The sequence below is a fragment of the Pongo abelii genome, chromosome 18 (genome assembly GCF_028885655.2).
Source record: "Pongo abelii isolate AG06213 chromosome 18, NHGRI_mPonAbe1-v2.0_pri, whole genome shotgun sequence".
Taxonomy (NCBI): Eukaryota; Metazoa; Chordata; class Mammalia; order Primates; family Hominidae; genus Pongo; species Pongo abelii.
In genome coordinates, this window is record NC_072003.2 from 66934024 (window position 1) to 66956070 (window position 22047).

Genomic DNA, 22047 nt, shown 5'->3' on the forward strand with positions numbered 1-22047 from the left:
CTTGCATCAGAACTGAGAAAGGCAGCTAGACGTTCAGCCTGCCCCCCAACTCTACTCCGACCCAATCTCCCTGAGACCCAGGGCCATGGTCAGGGCAGATAGAGAATGGGCCTATCCTAAGACCTTGGCCTTTTAGAGCTCTGTCCATCCCCTGACACCTGACCCCTGGCATGGGGAGTGGGGCCTGGTGAGTGTTCTGTTTGGGTGCTGTAGGGTAAGAAAAAGGGCTCCCACCTTCCCAGGTTTCCCTACCCCAGTCTATGTGACTGGGCGAAGAGGCTTCAACCAGCACTACGGCACGGGACACTCTTGCCTGCCCACCATATCTTCAGCCAGTAGTGAACGTGCTGGTGACCCCATTTTATAGGTGGTGGCCTGGAAGTCCAGGGTTGTTGAATGGCCATGCACACAGTCAGGGAGGACTCTGAAGGCAGGGCCCTGTGACAGCTGGCCTGACAGAGCTGCCATCAGCTCTGACAGCTGACACAGGCATGAAGGCAGCTGGCCTACGCCACACTGGGGCCAGCTCCTGCAGGTGTAGCTATCCTGCCCAGGTAAGAGAAGAAGGCGCTACAAGGCACACTCACGTAATGAAGTCTAGGAAGCTGGCGAGTGGCTCATAGGCATGGTTCCTCATGTGGCGGAACTCCACCACCATCTTCTCCTTGAGTCGGTCATCGATGACTGACACCGTCAGAGGTGATGCCTCGTTGGCCAGGAAGTTACCATAATCAGTGCTCTGCAGATGCAGTTTCAAGTCTGAAACCCAAGGGTAGGGGGTAAGGGCTAGGCTTGCTGGGCCTCCCCAAGGGTCCCAAGTCCCCATCCCCACCCCAACTCAGCCCCAGCTCTCTCCTGCAGTTGTGTCCCGCTGCTACCCTGACCTCCATCTCCCTGTTGGCTCAGGGCCTACCACAGGGAATCAGCTAAGGCCCTGGAGATGCACCAGATCTTTGGGCCACAATCCAGCACATGGAGCCCCAAAGTTCGAGCATAAGAGGAATAGTTCCTCCCCAAGACGACAAGAAAGCCTGGGAAACTCCAAGGTCCAATCCACAACCCATAGCCCTTGAAGCCCTTCTGCATGTTAAGCTGTAGGCTGGCCCTAACCTAGAGCAGGGTAAGTCATGAGCCCTGCACTCCAGGGCCTCAGGGTCAGAGGGGCAAGCCAATACACCCCGAGGCACATGAAATACAGGAGATGCCTGAAGCTGTGGGAGTGGAGTGGAGAGGGCACCAAAGATCAGACTGAAAAGATGAGAAGGCCACAAAAGGCTGGGCCACAGCAAAGGGCAGGGGCAAGAAAGTACAAAGGAATCAGCCAGGAGGATGGTGTGAGTGACAAGTGGCCTGCAGGGCAAATGAGTGGCATGCGGGGGAGGTGAGGCTGGCAGGAAAGACTGAGCGTCCCTTCAGACTGGCTGGAGACAGGCAGACCAATCCTGAGGGTTCTCCTGAGCATTCAGAGACGGGGTGAGGGAAAAGGAAGGAGACGCAGAGCAGAAGGGCCCGGGGGAAGCAGGCCAGGGGAGAGGCAGTGGGATCCTGATGAGAACCTAACAACAGTCTCCCAGAGTGTTTTGTTTTTGTTTTTGTTTTCGTTTTACAGATGGCATCTTGCTATGTTCCCAGGCTGAACTTGAACTCCTAGGCTCAAGTGGTCCTCTGGCCTCAGCCTCCCAAGTGGCTGGGATTACAGGCATGTGCCAGCCAGAGTGATCTTTTTAAAACACAAGGCAGACCATGCCATTCATTGGTCTTAAACTCTCCCCTACTCCTACTTCACTCAGAAAGAGAGTCCCCTCCAGAGCCCTCATGTGGTGGTCCCACCATCCCCGCTTTACCTCTCTGACTTAGGTCCTGCCGTTCCCCCATGCTCACTATCCCCAGCCATGTCCCCACCTCAGGGCCCTTCCCTGTCCCCTGGCCTGAAAGTGGAACTGTCTCCCTCCCTTTCTTCAGATCTTTCCTCACATGCCCCCTCTTCAGAGGCTTCTCCAGCAGCCCATCACTGTCCCTTGTGTTATTCTTCTTAGCAGTACTTATCCCACCTGATACAGGACACAGAAGCTCCCTGGGGACAGTACCAAGGACAGTGGCTGAGAAGATACCCAGGCACATGTTGGCGGAGGCTGGCTTGGAAGACTACATGCCTCTCCATCCCCTGGGGAGGCTGCCCAGGGGATCAAAGGCAGAGCTGCACTCGGGACCACCTCCACATGCTGTCCTGGCCACGGCCTCCCCAGGTGTCTTTGAGGCTCAGGAGACCATGCTAGCCTGGGTTGTTTAGAGAGGAAGGGAAGTGGGGCATATAAACCCTCTACAAGCTTAGGGGACCCCTGTGATGCCCTTCCTGCTGTGTACTCCATCAGGAGAAGACAGCCCCAACCTGGAGTTTAGCACATCAGGCGTGCTAAAGGAGAGATGGAATACAGCATGTTGGAGGTAGGGGTATGCACAGGTCTCTGGAATGGACGCCTTCCACCTGCATCTCTGGGGGGCTGGTGGCAGGCCACACTCATGACCTCTGTGGCTCCTGGGCACTCGTGGAGTGAACTTCAACCTCCTGAGGCCTGCAGGAGACACCTGCTGCCTTCACCATTACTCTGCAATTGACCACTACTTTTCTCCCATGGCCACCCAAAAGGGCACAGAAGAGAAAGCCAGGCAGGGCAGGCAGAAGCCACCTGCCCCTGTTCTGCTCTGTGGACCCCAATGCCTTTTTGCCTGGGAGATGTGCACTCTCTCACATCCTTACCCCAGGCCGTCTACAATGAGCCCTTGCCCTGGGATCTCTTCTCCTACATCCTCACCACATCTAACCAAGCCCCAGCTACTCCTAGAGTAAGGCATGGGTGACAAAGATGCTTTGCTCAGTAAACTTGGGTGGTTGCAGTATTTCATTACCCATTTGGTTGTTAACTGTTCTTAACTGTAATTGATGGTCATTGCTGAAATAATATATTGCCTGTATTTCTACCTCTAGAAGTGGGTTTCATATGCTAGATTTTAATATCCTTGAGCTTGGGCAAGTGTGCAAGCCTTTTTTTTTTTTCTGAGATGGAATCTTGCTCTGTTGCCCGGGCTGGAGTGCAGTGGCACGATCTCGGCTCACTGCAACCTCTGCCTCCCTGGTTTAAACGATTCTCCTGCCTCAGCCTCCCGAGTAGCTGGGACTACAAGTGCATGCCACCATGCCTGGCTAATTTTTTTTTATTTTTAGTAGAGACAGGGTTTCACTATGTTGGCCAGGCTGGTCTTGAACTCCTGACCTCGTAATCCACCTGCCTCAGCCTCCCAAAGTGCTGCGATTACAGGCATGAGCCACGTGTGCAAGTCTTTTTAAGAGAAACATGGTTTGTTTGTACAAAACTGAGAGATTGTTAATGCCCCTGATGTGGTTTTTGTGGATGTGAAATGGTGAGAATATTAACTGGTTCCTCTTACTGTGGTATTAAAATGAAGCCTTCTTAATTTATCAAAGTCATGTTCATGCTCTGATTTTATATACTTGGGGTTCTGGCCCAGGCCCAGCAAGTGCTGAAATCTCCACTAGGGGAAGCTGCAGAACGGATGGCAGCTGGGAGCCAGAACTGGAATACAGTTCTCTGGGTCAGACCCAGGCACTGGTGAGGCAGCTGCCAGACCAAACCTGTCTGCTTATTCACACAGCCACTGCAGCCAGCCAAGAGCCCTTCTCAGGCCAGGAGACTTCTTCCTTTTCAGCTATAGCCTGGGCCTAGAGGCCAGGCCAGATGTACAGGGTGAGCTCCAGGGAAAAACTCACTCCTTTGGGTGGTGGCACTCCTGCCAGTGACTCCACTATTCCCTGGGACTGGGAGTCTAGACCCCAGTCTGGCCTCCTGATCCCTCCCCTCCAAAGCATCAGGGGCTGGGCCTCACCCGGGCATCTGCGTACACACTGCTCTTCCAGGCCCTGGCACAAGCTGCTGGGAGGCTTCCCCGAGTGAGCTGTCACCTCCCACTCAGGATCCTCATGAGCTCTCAAGCAGCATGAAACTTCCTCTGCTCCAGCATCCCACTTTGCTCCACATGGCTTCTCTCCCTAGCTCAGCAACTTCCCCACTGCCAAGCACCTTTCCCCTCCCTAGGCCTCCATGACTCTCTATCCAACACCTGGCACTGGTCAGGGGGGAGTCCCCTCATCCCAACCTGAAGTGGGCAACCTAGATCTACTCTAACTGGAAACATATGGGCTGTATGGTGTACTCAGCCCCATGCCAGGAGCAACCTGTGTGCTGGACCTCTCAACCATGCCCATTTCAGCCTCAGGAACAGAAATCAGACAGAACATGAAACCTGTCCAGAGTCCCAGAGTTGGGGCGTAGAGGGGCTGCGATGTGGAGCAGGCCTGGGGGATTCTGTCTGTCCCCAAATCTGGTTTCCTCCTCTCCTCCCCACTCTGCACCTCCTTTACTGCTCTATTCCCCAGCACTTGACCCAGGACAGGCTTTTCAGATATGGACTCAGCTGTCCAGACAGATTTCAGTCCCAGATCAGCTGGCAGGTGGTGGCAGAGGGGTGGGAGAAGCCAGGGCATGCCTTCTTCCCCTCCTCAGAGGCAGCCTGGACACTCACTGCTCACCTGACAGGCATGGACCGTCAGCACTGTCACTGGACTGTCATCACTCAGGGACAAGTCCCTCTGGCATCCCTTGTGGCACCATCCATTCCTAGAGAAGCCAGGAATGTGTGCATGTGAATGAGCGGGCAAAGCCAAGCAGCGGGCTCTCTTCTGCAGGCCCCCCACTCCTGGGCTCAGCACGGGCCTCCAAGCAAACACCCCTGTGCCTTGGCTGCTGCATTCTGCTGACGCTGCATCTGGGGAAGCCACGGCTCCAAGCACTGCTGGAACGCAGGCGGCTGGGTGGTTTCTGCTGGCGTTTGTCAGATCAGAGCAAACCCGGGAGACTCTACTGAGAATCCTGCCCAAGGCCTGAGGAGTCTTCCTTACCAGGAAACTTATTTTTTAAAAGCCCCCAGGGACGATGTCAAAGGGCTGTTCCAGACCACTTTCCCTGGCCAAACCCCACATCTCCCTGTGACCCAGGGAAAGGGGACAGCCTGCCAGCCAAGAAGGCGACTTAGAGGAGGAGGCCTGCTGAACCCTCAGCTCACCCATGAGGAGACCACACAGGGCTTCTAAACCAGCTCTGGCCGTGTTGGAGAAACCTGGCTCCCAGACCCAGTGGCTGGCAGCCCCAAGCCCTAAGACAGTACTGGTCAGGCCCAGGACAAGGCTGGTTGGGATGCTCCCTCCTCCCCAGCTTCCTGCTCTCTCTGAGGGATGCGGAGGAGGGGATGTGACTGGGAGGGGACGTGACTGGGAGCAGGATCTAAGCACAGAAGGAGAGGCCTGGAACTTGTTGAGAGCTTTGTGGGAGACCTGGCCACCCAGCCCTGGCCCAGCCTCTGAGGGCAGCCAAGGACGGCAGGGGCTCTGGGAAGCCAGGGGCTAGTTCTGCTCTGGGCCTTGGGCTCAGCAGCCTGACAGCCTCAGTGATGGCCACTGAGAGGCCCAGACGTGCTCGGCCGAGGCATGAGCAAGCAGTGTTCTGGCTAGCACAGACTCGGGGGACCGCTCTGGTCTACCCACAAGCCCAGCTGTCTACCCCAAATCCTCCCATCCATGGCCCAGTACCAGGAATGTCTGGCCAGCTTGGGATCTCTCACAGTAAAAGACTTCCTTGAAGGCTGATTTCTCATGTTCAAGAAGATGCTGCTGCTCTCAGGAAGTTCTCTCTGCTGTCTGACCTAAACCCCAACTCAGAAGCAGCAGACCAACTTGTTCTCCCGGTGTCTCCAGCCTTCCCTTAGGCCTAGGCTTGCTCCTCAGTCTGCACCCCAGGAGCTTCCCACACCTCCTCTGCTTCCCACATTCTTGTCCCCATGTTCAGATGACTCTCCCCCCAACTCCATCTCCTGGCACTACCCAGGCCTTCCGCCCCACATCTTGGCTCCCTACTCCCAAGACCACTCTCCACACCATCACCAGAATGAAGTCCTCCAAACTGAACGGTTCGCTGTCACCTTCACCCAGCAGTCCATGTGGCCCTGAAGCTGGAGTTCTGCCTCTCCCCCACAGCCCGTGAGGCCCCGTGCCCTCAGCCCTAGCATTACCTCAGCCCTTGACTGGTCTAACAGCGCTACTTGCCGGCCAGAGTGACCTTCCTGTGACCTCTGCTCCAGCAAGTGCTCCAGGGAAGTCCACAGGCTGCCGGAGAGAAGCCCTTGAAGTGCAGGAAATAGTGCTGCTTTCTCAGGCCCATAGAGAGGCTGGGTTGGGAAGACACACCCCCAGCCTGGAAAGTGAGAGTCCCTGCCCTCCCGCCTCCACAGGCCGGCCCTGTCCACCCTGAGGTTGCCTGTGTCAAGGACCATTGCCCTGGCTCCAGCAGGGGCAGCTGAGGTCTTTGAAGAGGCCTGGGAAGGCTGCAGCCCAAGACCCACCTGGGATGGCTGCCCCTCTCAGGGGTCGCCGGGCTGCACCAGACTCAGGCTGGCCACACTGGGCCCCAGCTAGCACCCCTATCACCCTAGCCCTTGATTAGTAGGAGGGCATGGGACATTCAGCCTGCCCAGTGCTTTCTGCTCTCTGTGTGACAAAGTATGGGCTTGGCAGCCAACCCCAGACAGGCCTTGAGAGGTGGCAGCTGGGCAGCCCTGCCCCTGCCCACTTCCTGAAACTTTTCCCAGATCCTGCCAACCCAGAAGGGGATCTTTCAGCCTCTCCAGGGCTCCCAGGGTCAGATGGCACACGGCCTTTTCAGCCCCCAGGCCTCTGCAGTTCCTCCCCAAGGGCCATAGGGAGGCAGAAAAGAGGGTCCTGGCCCATGCCAGGGGGTTGGTCCCACATGCCCCAGGACCCAGTAGGCATGGAGGCAGCCCCTGGCCAGCATACTAGGCGGGGCAGCCCCGCTTGAGGCTCCCCCGTGGCCTCATGGCCGGCCCATGGAGGGGTCTTGCTGGCCAGCTGGCCACAGCAGAGTGTGAGAGGACAGAGTGTTCCCAGACTTTACTTCTGCTTTTCCAGAGGTCACTCAGTGAGGCTCTCCTGGGGAGCTCAGGGGTTTTCAGGAATTGAGGCCCACTGAATGGAACCAGATGTGAGAACATGCTCCCTAGACTCTGGTGTGCCCACAGTGCCATTCTCTGCAAGGGTGGCAGAGCCCTGGAGCCTGTTCTACCACTCCCCTGGGCCTGGCTGAGAAGTCTGCTTCGAAGGGACTGGACCTGGGCTCTACCTCCAATGCTACAACTTCTACTGGCTCAAAGTAGGAAAACTCAGACAGATGGACCGATGTGGACAGATGGCCAGGCTGGTGGCCCAACAAAGCGAGAGCTGCCCTGCCCCTCCTCGGTGAATGTGCTGCGCCTGACCTCCTCCCCAGGCTCAGGGGTGGGAGGAGACCTCTTTTTTCATATCAGCTCCAAAGCAGATGTGTGCACTGGCTGGCTGGATCTGCAGGGTCAGAGCACCACATCTGGAACTCTCAGTGTGGGAGCCACAGCATAGAAACCATTAACCCTGGGTTCACCTGGGGCCTGCAGCACAGTATGAGTGTCCTCTTCAGCCCCCAGGCCTCTGCCAGGGTCCTTCACAGGCTCTCTGCAAACCTCACGTAACACCAATTGACTGAGTAACCCCAAGTTCCAACACTTCCTATCAAATGCCAGTTTTCCCCCCTCCCCCCGTGCCACCTGCCATTCCCCATCTAGAGCCTTGGCACTATCACCCTCAACTGGGGTATCCATGGCACCTTTCCCTGGCCAGTGCAGGCCCACCCATCACCCATCAGCTGATCTATCCCACAGCCCCAGCCCCCTCTGCAGATCCATTTTGCCAGATCACTGGCTTCAAGACATTATTCTTTAGGCAGCTGAGTGGGACAGGGGAGAAAGAATCTGGGCTTCAGAGCCACAAGGACCTGTGTTCAAATCCTGTCTACAAATTGGCCCTAAAACACTTGTGAAACCTCTCTGGAACCAGGCCCCTGGCCAGTCACTGGGTAACAGGTTCTGCAGTGCCAGCCTCCCAGGGCACTGCACGGACACTGAGCAAAGGCAGTGGTTTACAGAGAGCTGAGCACAGCATACCACAGTCCATTTCTCCTGGCAGACACCATGAGCCCAGCAGTGTGTAGCCTTGACTCCAGGCTGTTGCTTAGGCTGTCCTACTAAGTCCTGTACAGAAGGTACCTGTTCCTCCTCTCCATGGTCTGTCCCAGCCCTTTCCCAGGCCTCTAGCATGCCCTCCTCCCTGTCATAAAGCCTGCAGGAGACCTTGTGCAGCATGAGCATGCTAACACTCTGCTATCTCCTGGGGAAAGAGAAACAGGGCTGGCTCAAGAGCCGGGGCTTCTGTCCCCAAACCTACATCTCACCTATCAGCAAGATCACAGAGAGCTCTGAGCAGCCCCAGCAACCTGGATAGAGAGAGGCAGGGACAGAACTCTGCACCATCCACCGCACCCTGAGTTGCCCTGAGGGTCTCAGGAGCAGACAGGAGGTCTGCCAAGGGCAGCTCTTGCTTCATGGGAAACCTCTGGGCTGGCAGGCCAGCAGTCTTGGGAAGAACCTGGAGCCTCCTGCTGGCACGGTTACTAGGTTTCAGGTAGCTGAGGCAGAGCTCCTGCAGGGAAAAGACAGTAAGTTCTCCTTCCTCGGTCCCTGGACCCACATTTTGTTTCATGCTAGAGGTTTTTCAGTGAGGTGAGGCACTCACAGTAGGGGAATGGGGCTGATCTGCAGAGATGGTCCAGCTGACACCAGGGGCCAGCGGCACCGACCACCAGCAACATCAGACACAGGGATCAAATGGGAGAGTCACCTCCCAAGTCCAGGAAGCAAAAGGATGTCTGTCTGCCCTGGGTTCATCACCCCACTCCCTGCTCTGGAACAGGTGGCAGGTGGTGGCAGAGACACATTTAATTACCCTCATACTCTCAGGAACACCTTGTCCCTGCGGCTGGGAGGATGAAAGCATTTCTCACATCCTAGGAGGAAGTCAACTCGTTTGACAGTCAGGAGGGTGCCAGGCAGGCGACAGTCCCATGTGCCAAAGGGAGGGGCAGAACTGGTTACTGCTGCACCCAGGGCAAGTTCCAAGAAGCTCTCCTCTGACTGAGTGGAGATCCGCCTGGACAGCCTGTCACCAGGCCGTCCCCACCCAGGCCCGAAGGCTCCATGGGACTGGCATGTCCCAGGAGACACAGGGCTTGCAGGGCGGCTTTCCTAGGTTCCCTGGCCACAGCCCAGCCTGAGAATCAGACAACCCAGCCTCACCCTGGGAGGTGGGGGCCACACCCTCCTCTGTTGATGCCCTGCACTTTGACCGAAGCAAGCTATTTCTTCTCCAGGTTTGCCACCACGGTTATAGAACCTGCAGGTTGGGGTGGATCTGAAACTGTGAAGAAGAGCTTCTTTTCATTTTCCCAAAGATGTGAGTTTGCCTAGGCATGAGTAAGAGGTAAAGTGGTCTGGCCTGGCCAGATGCCAGGTAGCCCAAGGAAGGCCAGTTATGGCAATGTGCTGTGCCCAAAAGCTGGCCGAGGCTGGGCACGGTGGCTCACACCTATAATCCCAGCATTTTGGGAGACCAACGTAGGGGAATCACTTGACCCCAGAGAGTTTGAGACCAGCCTGGGCAACATAGTGAGACCTAGTCTCCACAAAAAATAAAACAAAATGAGCCTAGCGTGGTGGTACGTGCCTGTAGTCTCAGCTACCCGGGAGGCTAAGGTGGGAGGATGGCTTGAGTCTGGGAGGTTGAGACTGCAGTGAGCCAAGATCATGCCACTGCACTCCAGCCTGTGCGACAGAGGGAGACTGTCTCAAAAAAAAAAAACCTGGCCCATGCCCATGTCTAGCTTCTGGGTCTGCTGGCCTGCACTACCTGAGCAATCCTGTCAGCTCTTGATGCTGGGCTCCTGTTCCACATGCACAGCCATCTTAGGAAGGACACGAAGGAAAGTTGGGGCTCACTCAGTTGGAGGTGGAGGGGATTTCTAGGGCTCCCTAGAAGTGGCTGTTCTCAGTGAGAATAAGCAGGTCAGGCTGGATCCTGGCTGGAGCATCCTGCCAGTTCCATGGTGCCTAGAGCCAGCCCAAAGGAGAAAAGTAGGAAATACTCATTTTGCTTTGATCTAGGCCCTGTGTTTGGGCTCGTGGGATCAAACCTCATCTGGGGCTGTGAGCTCGTGCACTGTCAGCATAAAGTCCCATTCCCTGCGGCTCATGAAAACTGGACAGAGGCTAGGCGTGGTGGCTCACGCCTGTAATCCCAGCACTTTGAGAGGCTGAGGTGGGAGGATCACTTGAGTCCAGAAGCTCAAGACCAGCCTGAGCAACACAGAGAGACTCTGTCTCTACAAAAAATACAAAAATTAGCCAGGTGTGGTAGCACGTGCCTGTGGTCCCAACTACTCAAAAGGCTAAGGCGAGAGGATCACTTGAGCCCAGGAGGTCAAGACTGCAGTGTTCGTGCCACTGCCCTCCAGCCTAGGTGATAGAATGAGACCCTTTCAAGAAAGAAACAAAGAAAGAAAAAAGAAAGAGGGTGGAGGGAGGAAGGAGGGGAAAAAAAAAAGAAAGAAAAAGAAAAGAGAAGAAAAAAGAAACTGGACAGAGCAGCCCAGGCCAGAGGTGGAGTTAATCCATCCCATACCTTTCCCTGGCAGAGCCAAGAGGCTTGGTCCAGGCAAGAAGATGGCAGAAGCAGTAACTATACAAGCTGGTCCAGTACAGCAACCCCAGGACCCCACCCACCCTGCCTTTCAGTCCTCCCCTCAGCGGCCCTGCTCAAGGGCCTTGTGGGACAGGTGCGGGGACAACAGTAACATGCCAGAGTGAGCCAGTGCTGTGGACCCAGGCTGGCCCCTGGGAGGGACGTGGTCACCTGCTTGACCACACAGTGGAAGCTAGGTCCAAATGACTGAAGCCACTGGGGGAGGTGGGAGGCATGGAGCCTGGGCCGATACTGAAGGGCGACATTCCAGGACCCTGTGCTCCCCCAGGCCTTGTGATATGGTATCTAGTTTGAACCTTAAAGGGTTGGGGGCACGGGAAAACAGGCAGAGCTGAACCCGTGACTTTGCAGCCTCAGGGCCCTGTGTGCTACATCGTGGACTGCAGCTCATCTGTATTCATCAGCTCCCAACCCTTCAAGTTCCAAGCTAGATCCCATGTGGCAAGGCCTGAGGGAAAGACAAGGGCCCCAGAAGCAGGGTCCTTTTTGCACGACTACACCTTCCTGAGTTGGGGGCCAGTTCACAGAGATATAGTCCAGGCATCCTTGAGTGAACAAATGAAAGAATAGATAAAGAGGAAAAAAAATCAAAGAACACAGAGTGATTGGACAGGAACTGCCAAGACAGGTGTCAGGAGACCATAATTACGCCCTTGGGCCTTACCTTGGACCCAGCTTCCCAGATGAAGAGAGCTGGATAACGGTACCTCCAGGAGCCTGTCCAGCTATGACACTGTTCTAGCCTCATCAGGCCCAGACCACATTGACTCCCTGCAACCCAGCCCCTGAGGGCCACTCAGGGGCTCCTGGTGAGACCAGTGGCCTGGATACCCATGGAGCAGCCTCAGAAGAACTGATAACAGCTGCAGGGGAGACGCTGGGGCCGTGGAGCCTCTGAGTGGCCACCAGCACAGGGACAGGGGCAGGCAGTAAAGGCTGAGTTTCAGATGACTCCTCAGAGGAGAAAGCCCCATCCACCAGCCAAGCACAAAAGCCTCTGTTGAGGTCAAGGCCTGAAAACCATTGCCTGAGCATCCAAAGTGGGGCAAGGTCTGGGCAAATGCCCAGGGCCAGGCAACAGCTGGCCAGGAAAGCAGTGTCCAGCACCAGTCAGGGCTGCTCCTCCACATATTCCTTTCCCCTGCCACCGATCTGCCCAGCGGTCCTCAGGACCACCCACATTCACACAGGGGCAACCCCAGCACTGCCCCTCGTGCCTACTCCTTGGTCCTTCAGGGGAGTTGCTAGGTTTGGACACACAGAGCAAGTGCCCAGGCCACACAGCAGCAGCCTGGCCTACTAAAGCACCCTTCGGGGCCTTGATTTTCCTGCCTCTGAAAAGGAGGAAGACCAACATTCTAGTGCAGGATAGATTTTTTAAAACATCAGCCAGGGAATAGGTGTTGGATGAGGCAGACGCCAAGCAGCCCAATGGAGAGGCCTCCAAACTGGAGTACACGGTAGGAGAGACTTGTCAATCAACTGATGATAACCCATCGCCAGCCTGACCGTGTGGACCTGCAGTGCTTACATGGTGTTCAGGTGCCTGGTTCGGCCATCTCCCGGAGTCACCCTGCATATATGTACCTATACATGCCACATACATCCTACATGCCCCTCAGAGGGAGTGCCAAATGAGGTTGAGGAGAGAGAAAAATTCATCCTCTGTCCTGAAGACAAATTTTCCCTCTCCTGGAGAGGCCAGCGTGGGAAGACAAGAGTGATGACTACCTAGGGAGGTGCATGGTTCTAGGAGCCTGAGAAGTGTAGCCCTGATCCCTGGGCTGCCTCAAGCTCCTACTTGGAGCTCCCAAGACCCTTAGGTTCATAGCACACTGTGCTGTACCTGCAGCTCCAACTCTGAGCTGCTGGCATGACCCAGGTGAGGGTAAATGAGGACGGTGTGGTGGGCAAGGCTGGAGCAGCCTGCACTGGGCACCAAGGCAGAGAGCATCAGGAAATGTCCCCTGGCCTTCTCCTTCCCAACTCAGGAAGATAGCGCACAGGGAGGTGAGGGTGAGTAGAGGTACACAGACAGGAGACACTAAGCGACAAGCCCTACCTCATCTGAGAAGGCCAACTGGGACTTAAGTGAGGGAAGTAGGGCCCAGGGCAGAGACCCAAGGGACAGTGCTGGTGGCAGTTGCCCCACGGAAAAGCGGAGGAGAGAGAGCCTGGATGACTCACGGGGTCGAGCCACACTTCCCTCCCCAGGCTCCTTGACAGTGGAGTGATCCTGGTGCACCCCCTTGTGGTGGGAGGATGGCATTGTCCACAGCGAGGGGCCCCTCTGGTAGGAAGAGGGTACGCCAGCTCCAGTTCCCCTTCAACACATCCCTCCAATTTAATCACTGCCTCAGACTCCTGGTCAGCACCTCCCAGTCATCAACCTCTGAGAGAGTGGGACTACAGGTACCTACAGAGCTATGCAGGAATGTCTCATAAAGAACAGGAGTTGGGCCAGGCGCAGTGGCTCACACCTGTAATCCCAGCACTTTGGGAGGCCAAGATGGGCGGATCACCTGAGGTCGAGGGCTCGAGACCAGCCTGACCAACATGGAGAAACCCTGTCTCTGGTACACACACACACACACACACACACACACACACACACACACACACACACTCACAATTAGCCAGGCATGGTGGCGCATGCCTGTAATCCTAGTACTCAGGAGGCTGAGGCAGGAGAATCACTTGAACCCGGGAGGCGGAGGTTGCAGTGAGCCAAGATCGTGCCATTGCACTCCAGCCTGGGCAACAAGAATAAAACTCTGTCTCCAAAAAAAAAAAAAAAAAAAAAAAGAACAGGAGTTGGCCGGGCACAGCGGTTCACACCTGTAATCCTAGCACTTTGGAAGGCCGAGGCTGGAAGATGACTTGAGCCCAGAAGTTTTGAGACCAGACTGGCCAACATAATGAGACCTTGTCTCTACCAAAAATAAACAAAATCAGCTGGGCGTCGTGGTGCGTGGTTTGCAGCCTAGGTGGTCAAGGCTACAGTGAGCCATGATGGAGCCACTGCACTCCAGCCCAGGCAACAGAGTGAGACCCTGTCTCAAAAAAAAAAAAAAAGAAAAAAAGAAAAAAAAGAAAAGAAAAGAAAAGAAAGAGAACAGCAGGTGGATATAAGCCTGGAAAGCCAAACCGGAGACCACATGGACCTGAGTCGGTCATAAGGAACTGGTCTGTCTTGCATGAGTGAAGACAGAGCCTTCGGAGGGACAAGGCTGAAGAGGACGTGGAGGGAAGCATGGGCATCCTCAGCCCTCTACACTCTTGCTCTCCCTCTCAGCCAGACCCTCCCAAGTCTCCAATTCCCTTTATCTAAGTCTCAACTCCTTTTGTCTCGACTGCCTAGTATGTGTCTAATAAAAGCAAGTCCTTAATAACTCAGAAACAGGGAAATCTATGATATGGTGCATCCCTAGGGTTGGGGGGTGGGAGACTTGGCTTTTCCTCCCCCACACCCCCAAAGCCTAGTACTCAGCCAGTGCCAATAGAGCTGTCACGGCTGGGCGCAGTGGCTCATGCCTGTAATCTCAGCACTTTGGGAGACCGAGGTGGGCGGATCACGAGGTCAAGAGATCGAGACCATCCTGGCCAACATGGGGAAACCCCGTCTCTACTAAAAAGACAAAAATTAGGCGGGCGTGGTGGCAGGTGCCTATAATCCCAGCTACTTGGGAGGCTGAGGCAGGAGAATCGCTTGAACCCAGGAAGCGGAGGTTGCAGTGAGCCAAGATCGCGCCACTGCACTCCAGCCTGGCGACAGAGTGAGACTGTCTCAAAAAAAAAAAAAAAAAAAAGAGCTGTCACTCATCCAGTCAGGCAAATATCTATTGAGCATCCACTCTGGCTAGGACTGTGCTGTTGAATCCTTACAACCTACGAGTAAGTGATTTCTGTTTCATTTTACAAGTGGGCAAATACATCTCTGCATCACACAGCTGTCCAGAAAGGGAGCCATGGTCTGCCTGATGCCTGGCTCCACACAGAACTCAAGAAAGGTTCTGGCAACCCATAGGGGCCCTAGGGTCCTGACCCTGAGCAGGCGCAGATGACTTAGAGACGGTCATATCATGTCCTTGCACCTGTTCATTCTGGATGCAGATCCTCCTAACAAGCTGCAGTGTGTCTGACCACTGAGCTCAAAGCCCAAGAGCAGCTACAGGTTGGGAAGGGGACCCTGGTGCTATAAGTAGGCATCCTGACCACAGCAGGAAGAGTGAATGGGTGGCCTGACAGAAGGCCAGGGACAAAACTATGGGAGGCAGACCTGGGCCCTCAGGGACAGTGGTTCTATTCCATCTCATTCCAAGTCTAACAGCCGTTAATGCAGGAGAAACTCTGCTATGTTCAGTGTGTGCCACTTAAGAAAGCAGGGAGCCTGGGCAACATAGTGAAACCCTGTCTCCACTAAAAAATAAAAAATTAGCCAGACATGGTAACACATGCCTGTACTCCCAGTACTTGGGAAAGGTGAGGTAGAAGGATCACTTGAGCCCAGGAGGTTGAGGCTGCAGTGGGTCATGATCATGCCACTGCAATCCAACCTGGGCGACAAAGTGAGACCCTGTCTTAAAAAAAGAAAAGGAGCTAGGTGTGATGGCTCATGCATGTAATCCCAGTACTTTGGGAGGCCAAGGCAAGAGGATCACTTGAGCCCAGGAATTCAAGACCAGCCTGGGAAACATGGCAAAACCCCTTCTCTACAAAAGATACAAAAATTAGCTAAGTGTGGTGGTGCATGCCTATAGCCCTAGATACTTGGGGGGCTGAGGTGGGAGGATTGCTTGAGCCTGGGAGGTCAAGGCTGCGGTGAGCTGTGTTTGGGTCACTGCACTCCAGCCTGGGCAACAGAGCGAGACCCAGTCTCAAAAAGAAAAAAAAAAAAAAGGATGGAAAGAAAGGAAAGGAAGCAAGCAAGCAGGGAAATGAGACTAATACATTCCAGAAGTGTATTATGCAATGTTTAAAATAAGGTGTTGAAGCATTTCCATCTCTGCCATCAAGAAACCCTAGTCACCCAGAAAGCCTTATTTACTAAGAGCCCTGAATGGCTGACATCTGCCTATGCTGAGGGTACTTCAAAAGGCCTAGCAGCGGTTAAAGCACTGGCTCCATCTCGGAAACCAGGCCCAAGAAATTGCTGAGTAAACCCAAGAAAAAGTATATGTTATCACCCACCAGAGCAAGTTCTGACAAGACATCCTGTGGCAGGGATTTGGAAACAGCAGTTATTGGCTCCTGTGGGGACTCTTACTGACTTGACCATAAATAGCTTCTCAGATAAAATTGGGCTAAAGGCCAGGCGCAGTGGCTCATACCTGTAATCCCATCACTCTGGGAGGCCAAGGCAGGTGGATCACAAGGTCAGGAGTTCGAGACCAGCCTGACCAACATGGTGAAACCCCGTCTCTACTAAAAATACAAAAATTAGCCAGGTGTGGTGGCACGCGCCTGTAATCCCAGCTACTCAGAAGGCTGAGGCAGGAGGATCGCTTCAACCCGGGAGGCGGAGGTTGCAGCGAGCCGAGATTGCGCCATTGCACTCCAGCCTAGGAAACAAAGCAAGACTCCTTCTCAAAATAAATAAATAAATAAATTATAAAATCTGGCTAAAGTATATGCCAGTGCAAGATGTAACCAACAAAGGGAATACAGGAGTAGGGGTCAGGAGGAAGAGGCAAAGGACAGACAGAAAAACAGTCAGGTAAGTGGTCACTTGCTCACAGGGGCTGTACCTGGACAGGGGCCCTGCAGCTCTGGCCAGCTAACATGAGAAGAGTCCAGCTCTGGCCTGGGCCCTCAAGCACCCCCATCGGACTTAGGAGTCTTCAGGTGTAAAGAGAAGTGGCTTCATGGGGGTTCCCTAAGACTCAGACCAGCCCTACAATGCTGCGAAACAAAACCTGGACCACAAAGGTCCCAGGCTCTCCAGCACAGGCCTCAGCTTTGATGGCTGCTGGGTGTGGGTACCCTTCTCTTTGCTTACCTATATGTCCTAATTTTCCTTAAATATCTTTATTGAATGTTTCAAATTATAAAATGTGTTCACTGTAATACATTTAAACAATAGAAGAGTACATAAAAAGTTAACATTGAAATCTTCCCCCTCCCAGCCTCTATAAATCCCTCTCCCCAGAGGTTGTCACTCATGACAACTTGGCGCCTATGCTTCCAAAAACATGTGTATGTCCATCTGGTAGTCTACCAAGATGAGGGATTACATGTAACGCTTTGCAACTTTTCACCTAACAATATATTTCTAAATCAGCCCTTATGGAACTTCATGCTTTTGAGCACTCTCTTGTAGTATTCCATTGTAAGAATAGACTATGGTTTATTTAACCAGACCATAACCAAATCACTAGATATTCCATTGGTTCTAACAGTTTGCTGTTACCAACAAGGCTGGCGTAAATACCTCTGTACATGCTATCCCATGCTAATCTACGGGACACAATCTTATAAGTTGAGTTGCAGGGTCACACGGTATATACATGCAGTGTTTTGACAAAGGGGTGACAATGTATACCCCTTGGAGAGTCTACACCAAGTCATCCTTCTACCAACTTTTTGGAATTAAAAAATTATATTTAGTCAAAAAGAAAACAAGAAAACAAAAAACCACCATGCCCCAGCATCATGCAGGAAGAGACACGGCAGGAATCTGGAGGGAGAGCCCGGCTGTCCCTCTCTCTGCTCCGCTTGCCAAACTGGGCTCCATGCCAGGTGTCCTCGTTAGGCCACACTTGTGTCCACTTGGCCCACAGTTAAGGCTGCTCTCTAGCCTCCTGGCAGGACTTGTGGGCAGAGCTAGGCTTCCAAGGCAGGCTTGCCCTGGCTACGAGCCAACAGATGGCCTGGCGCGGGCCTAACTGCCACCAGCCAGTGTACTGGTAACTTCCAGGTTAATATCTTTAGTGTTACTTCCTCACACAGCCAACTGCCTGCCAGACTCCCTCAGACATCTGAGATAGAATACTTCCCCTCCCACCCCCCAATCTGCACCCCTAAATTTCCTATCCCTTCTCTGGTAGCCCCCATCTCAAAAGGAGCTCCAGCATCCACCCAGTCATTTATTAAGCCAGCAGCCTGACTTCTAACCCCCTTCACCCCACATCTAATAAAAACTGGACCAATCTTGTGGGTTTCATCTCCCAAGCTGATCTCTGACCTGGTCCTTCATCCCCCCTCATTCCACTCCGGCCCCGGTTAGTCCATATTCTCCTACCTGGAGAGTTGCAAGAGCGGCTAGCAAGTGTCCTGCTTCTGGCCTGCTCCCGCAAATCCATCCTCTAGAGCCTCAGAGCAAGTTTCTTTTTTGTTTATAACTGATGTGTAACAATTGCACATATTTATAGGATACATGTGATATTCTGATACATATATACACTGTATAATGATCAATTCAGGGTAATTAGCATATCCATCAACTCAAACATTTATTATTTCTTTGTTTTTGAGACAGAGTCTGGTTCTGTTGTCCAGACTGGAGTACAGTGGGCGTGATCCTGGCTCACTGCAACCTCTGCCTCCTGGGTTCAAGCAATTCTCCTGCCTCACCCTCCCAAGTAGCTGGGGATTACAGGCATGCGCCACCACGCCCGGCTAATTTTTGTATTCTTAATAGATATGGGGGTTTCACCATGTTGCCCAGGCTGGTCTCAAACTTCTGAACTCAAGCGATCTACCTGCCGCAGCCTCCTAAAGGGCTGGGATTACAGGCATGAGCCACCACACGTGGCCTATTATTTCTTTGTGTTGAGAACATTCAAAATCCTCTCTTACAGCAGTTTGAAAATATATAATAAATTATTGTTAAATATAGTCACCCTATGGTATAGAATAGAACTTATTTCTCCTATCTAGCTGTAATTTTGTACAGATTAATCATCCTCTCCCTCAGAGCAAGTTTCTTTTTTTAAAAAAATTAATTATTATTATTATTTCTTTTTTGAGACAGGGTCTCTCTCTGTTGCCCAGGCTGGAGTGTAGTGGTGTGATCACGGCTCACTGCAGCCTCAACCTCCCAGGCTCAAGCGACCTTCCCACCTCAGCCTCCCATATTATTATTTTTTTTAGAGATTGGGCAGGGGGTGGTTCTCACTATGTTGCCCAGGTTGGCCTCAAACTCCTGGGCTCAAATGATTCTCCCACCTCAGCCTCCTAAGTGGCTGAGATTACAGGCATGAGCCACCACGCCAGTCCCAGTGAGTTTCTAATTGTATCACACCACCAACCCTACCTCCTCCACAATTCCCCATTTCTTCACCCACTGAGGGGTTAGGTTCCCACACTGGCTCATGACAGAGAGATGCCAAACCTCTCCCATGCCTAGCCCTTGCCTCCATTCCTGCTCTGGGGCCTCATCCTCACAGACAGCAGCAGCAGCAAGCTGGAGGGGAGCAACGAGTGCAGCAGGCTGCCAGGCACCACCAACAATCTGTGCCAGTTCATCCGCCACTGAGCACTGGGTCTCCTTGTGCAGCAATGCCACTGCCCAGGGCAGTGGGGCTAACAAGAGGGAAAAATTTTAGGCTTGTGTGGGGCCCAGGCTCTCACAACTCAACATGCTTGTTCCCTTCCTTCCACAGAGTAAATGCTCCTTCCATTACTGCCTTCTGCACACCCTTCTCCCAATGCCCTCCCCCAGCCACCAGCTCCCCTCTCTTGCTTGTAGTCACTAGATTGCCAGTACCATGTCATCTCTTCCTTTGGATCACGTTTGACTCAGAGGAATTTAGGAATGAGCTAAGCTCATCTTGCTGTCCAAGTTGTGGTCATCTAATTTCACCAATTCAATAGAGTTTCCTTTGGCAAACAAAATGAAATGTATAAAATATTTCCAGGTGGCTGGGCGCGGTGGCTCCCGCCTGTAATCCCAGCACTTTGGGAGGCCGAGACGGGCGGATCACGAGGACAGGAGATCAAGACCATCCTGGCTAACACGGTAAAACCCTGTCTCTACTAAACAAAATACAAAAAATTAGCCGGGCGTGGTGGCGGGTGCCTGTAGTCCCAGCTACTTGGGAGGCTGAGGCAGGAGAATGGCGTGAACCCAGGAGGCGGAGCTTGCAGTGAGCCGAGATCGCGCCACTGCACTCCAGCCTGGGCGACAGAGCGAGACTCTGTCTCAAAAAAAAAAAAAAAAATTTCCAGGCAAGACCATACACAGAAAATCCTAAACAAGACATTTCCTACACATTAACCTTAACCTAAGTATCTCTCTCTTTTTAAAAATTTTTTTACCATTAACTCTCATCCTTCCTGAGCAATATGTCCTTCTAAGACACCCACAGCCTTCCAGGAACCAGCCCAATGCATCTATCCAGACCTTGCTGCTGCAAACCCTCGACACACACTCTACTTTCTCCTTCCACCTCCCAAGGCTGCTATCATGCACGAGGCAGTTTCGTGTTTCTGAGACTACTAATGCCATTCCTTCTCCCTGTGCTCTTCCCACCTCCTAGCCTGGCTAATTTGGGGCTGGGGGGGGCGGGGCGGCAACAGCTTTACTGAGATATAATTCATTTGCCATACAATTTGCCAACTTAAAGTGTACAATTCATGGTTTTTAGTATACTCACAGAACTGTGCAACCACCCCCACAATCAGTTTTAGGACTTTTTTTTTTTTTAGATGGAGTCTCACTCTTGTCACGCAGGCTGCAGTGCAATGGTGCAATCTCAGCTCATTGCAACCTCCACCTCCCGGGTTCAAGTGATTTTCCTGCCTCAGCCTCCCAAGTAGCTGAGATTACAGGTGCCCACCACTATGCCCAGCTAATTTTTTGTGGTTTTGTTTGTTTGAGACGGAGTCTCGCTCGGTCGCCCCGGCTGGAGTGCAGTGGTGCAATCTCGGCTCACTGCAAGCTCCACCTCCCAGGTTCATGCCATTCTCCTGCCTCAGCCTCCCGAGTAGCTGGGACTATAGGTGCCCACCACCGTGCCCGGCTAATTTTTTGTATTTTTAGTAGAGACGGGGTTTCACTGCATTACCCAGGATGGTCTCGATCTCCTGACCTCGTGATCTGCCCACCTCGGCCTCCCAAAGTGCTGGGATTACAGGCATGAGCCATCGCACCCAGCCAATTTTTTGTATTTTTAGTAGAGATGGGGGTCTCACCATGTTGGCCAGGCTGGTATCAAACTCCTGACCTTGTGATCCCCCCGACTCGGCCTTCTAAAGTGCTGGGACTACAAGCATGAGCCACCATGTCTGGCCACTTTTAGGACGTTTTTATCACCCCAAAAATAAAGCCCATACCCATTAACCATCACCCACCACATAACATATCCCCTCCCTAAAGTACCCTGCACCTACTGTGCACTCAATGCTGTTTTGATGGTCACTCAGTCTGCCTGTTAGACAGGCACACTTGCCCTAAGCAAGACCTGTGTGACATAGTTGTATCAGCCACTCAAGGCCCGCCATGGCACCTGTCTCCTAGGAGTGACGGCAGGGAATAACCACAGTGGAGCAGCTGGCCTCTCCAACTGTTCACTTGGTCCCAGGCCCTGTGCTTACACTTCACAAACATCTCAGAGACCCTAATATTATTCCCATTTTACAGCTGAGGATAAATGACTTGCCCAAGGTCACAAAACCAGTTAAGTGGCTGCACTGGGATCGGTTCATCAGTAAGGTCTTCTCTAACTGTCTAGACATTGTCTCTGCCCATCCACTGCTGTCACCTTCTAGCCTCACCTTCTTCTGTTCTCATTAAGGTCTCCTATGACCTCTGAATGGCAAAACCAAATGGAAGGCTGACTTTATCAATCTCTTGGCCACATTTGGCACTCACTACCTCATTTATTTTCAGGCTCTCCTTTGGAGCTACCCACATTTCAGGGAATGCCTTTGGCCTTTTTGGCAGGACCATCATCTTCCCCCAAGTCCTTTGATCAACTGAAGTGCTTCCTGGGGGAGGGTCCCATCTTCAGCCTCTACTCTTCTGATTCCATGGTTATCTCTTGGGGACCGTGGACACACCACTACTTCAATTTCCCAAGCTCAGAACTGTCACACCTGAGCACCAAAAATAGCCTTCGTATCTCCACTCAGATGGCTCACAGACCCCTCAATTTCATCTTCTCACTCCTCGAACCTGTTCCTTCTCCTACATGCCACCGTCATTTCATTTTGCCACCTACATAGTTGCCTAAGCCAGAGATGAGGACATTGACCTTGACTTATTCTTCCCCCAGCCTTCTTACCCAATCCTCAAGTCCTATCAAATCCTCTTCCTAAAATTCTCCTACAATACTCCC

General features: G+C 53.1%; 1 protein-coding gene across 2 annotated transcripts in view; it reads right to left on the minus strand.

Moving 5' to 3' along the window:
- The window catches only part of ATP6V0D1 (ATPase H+ transporting V0 subunit d1), a 42767-nt gene that overhangs the window by 14786 nt on the left and 5934 nt on the right, over positions 1 to 22047 (minus strand). For both annotated transcript variants that reach the window (XM_063717091.1, NM_001133069.1), the window contains 1 exon segment: positions 588 to 759. In XM_063717091.1, the coding sequence (XP_063573161.1) occupies positions 588 to 759 (172 nt within the window).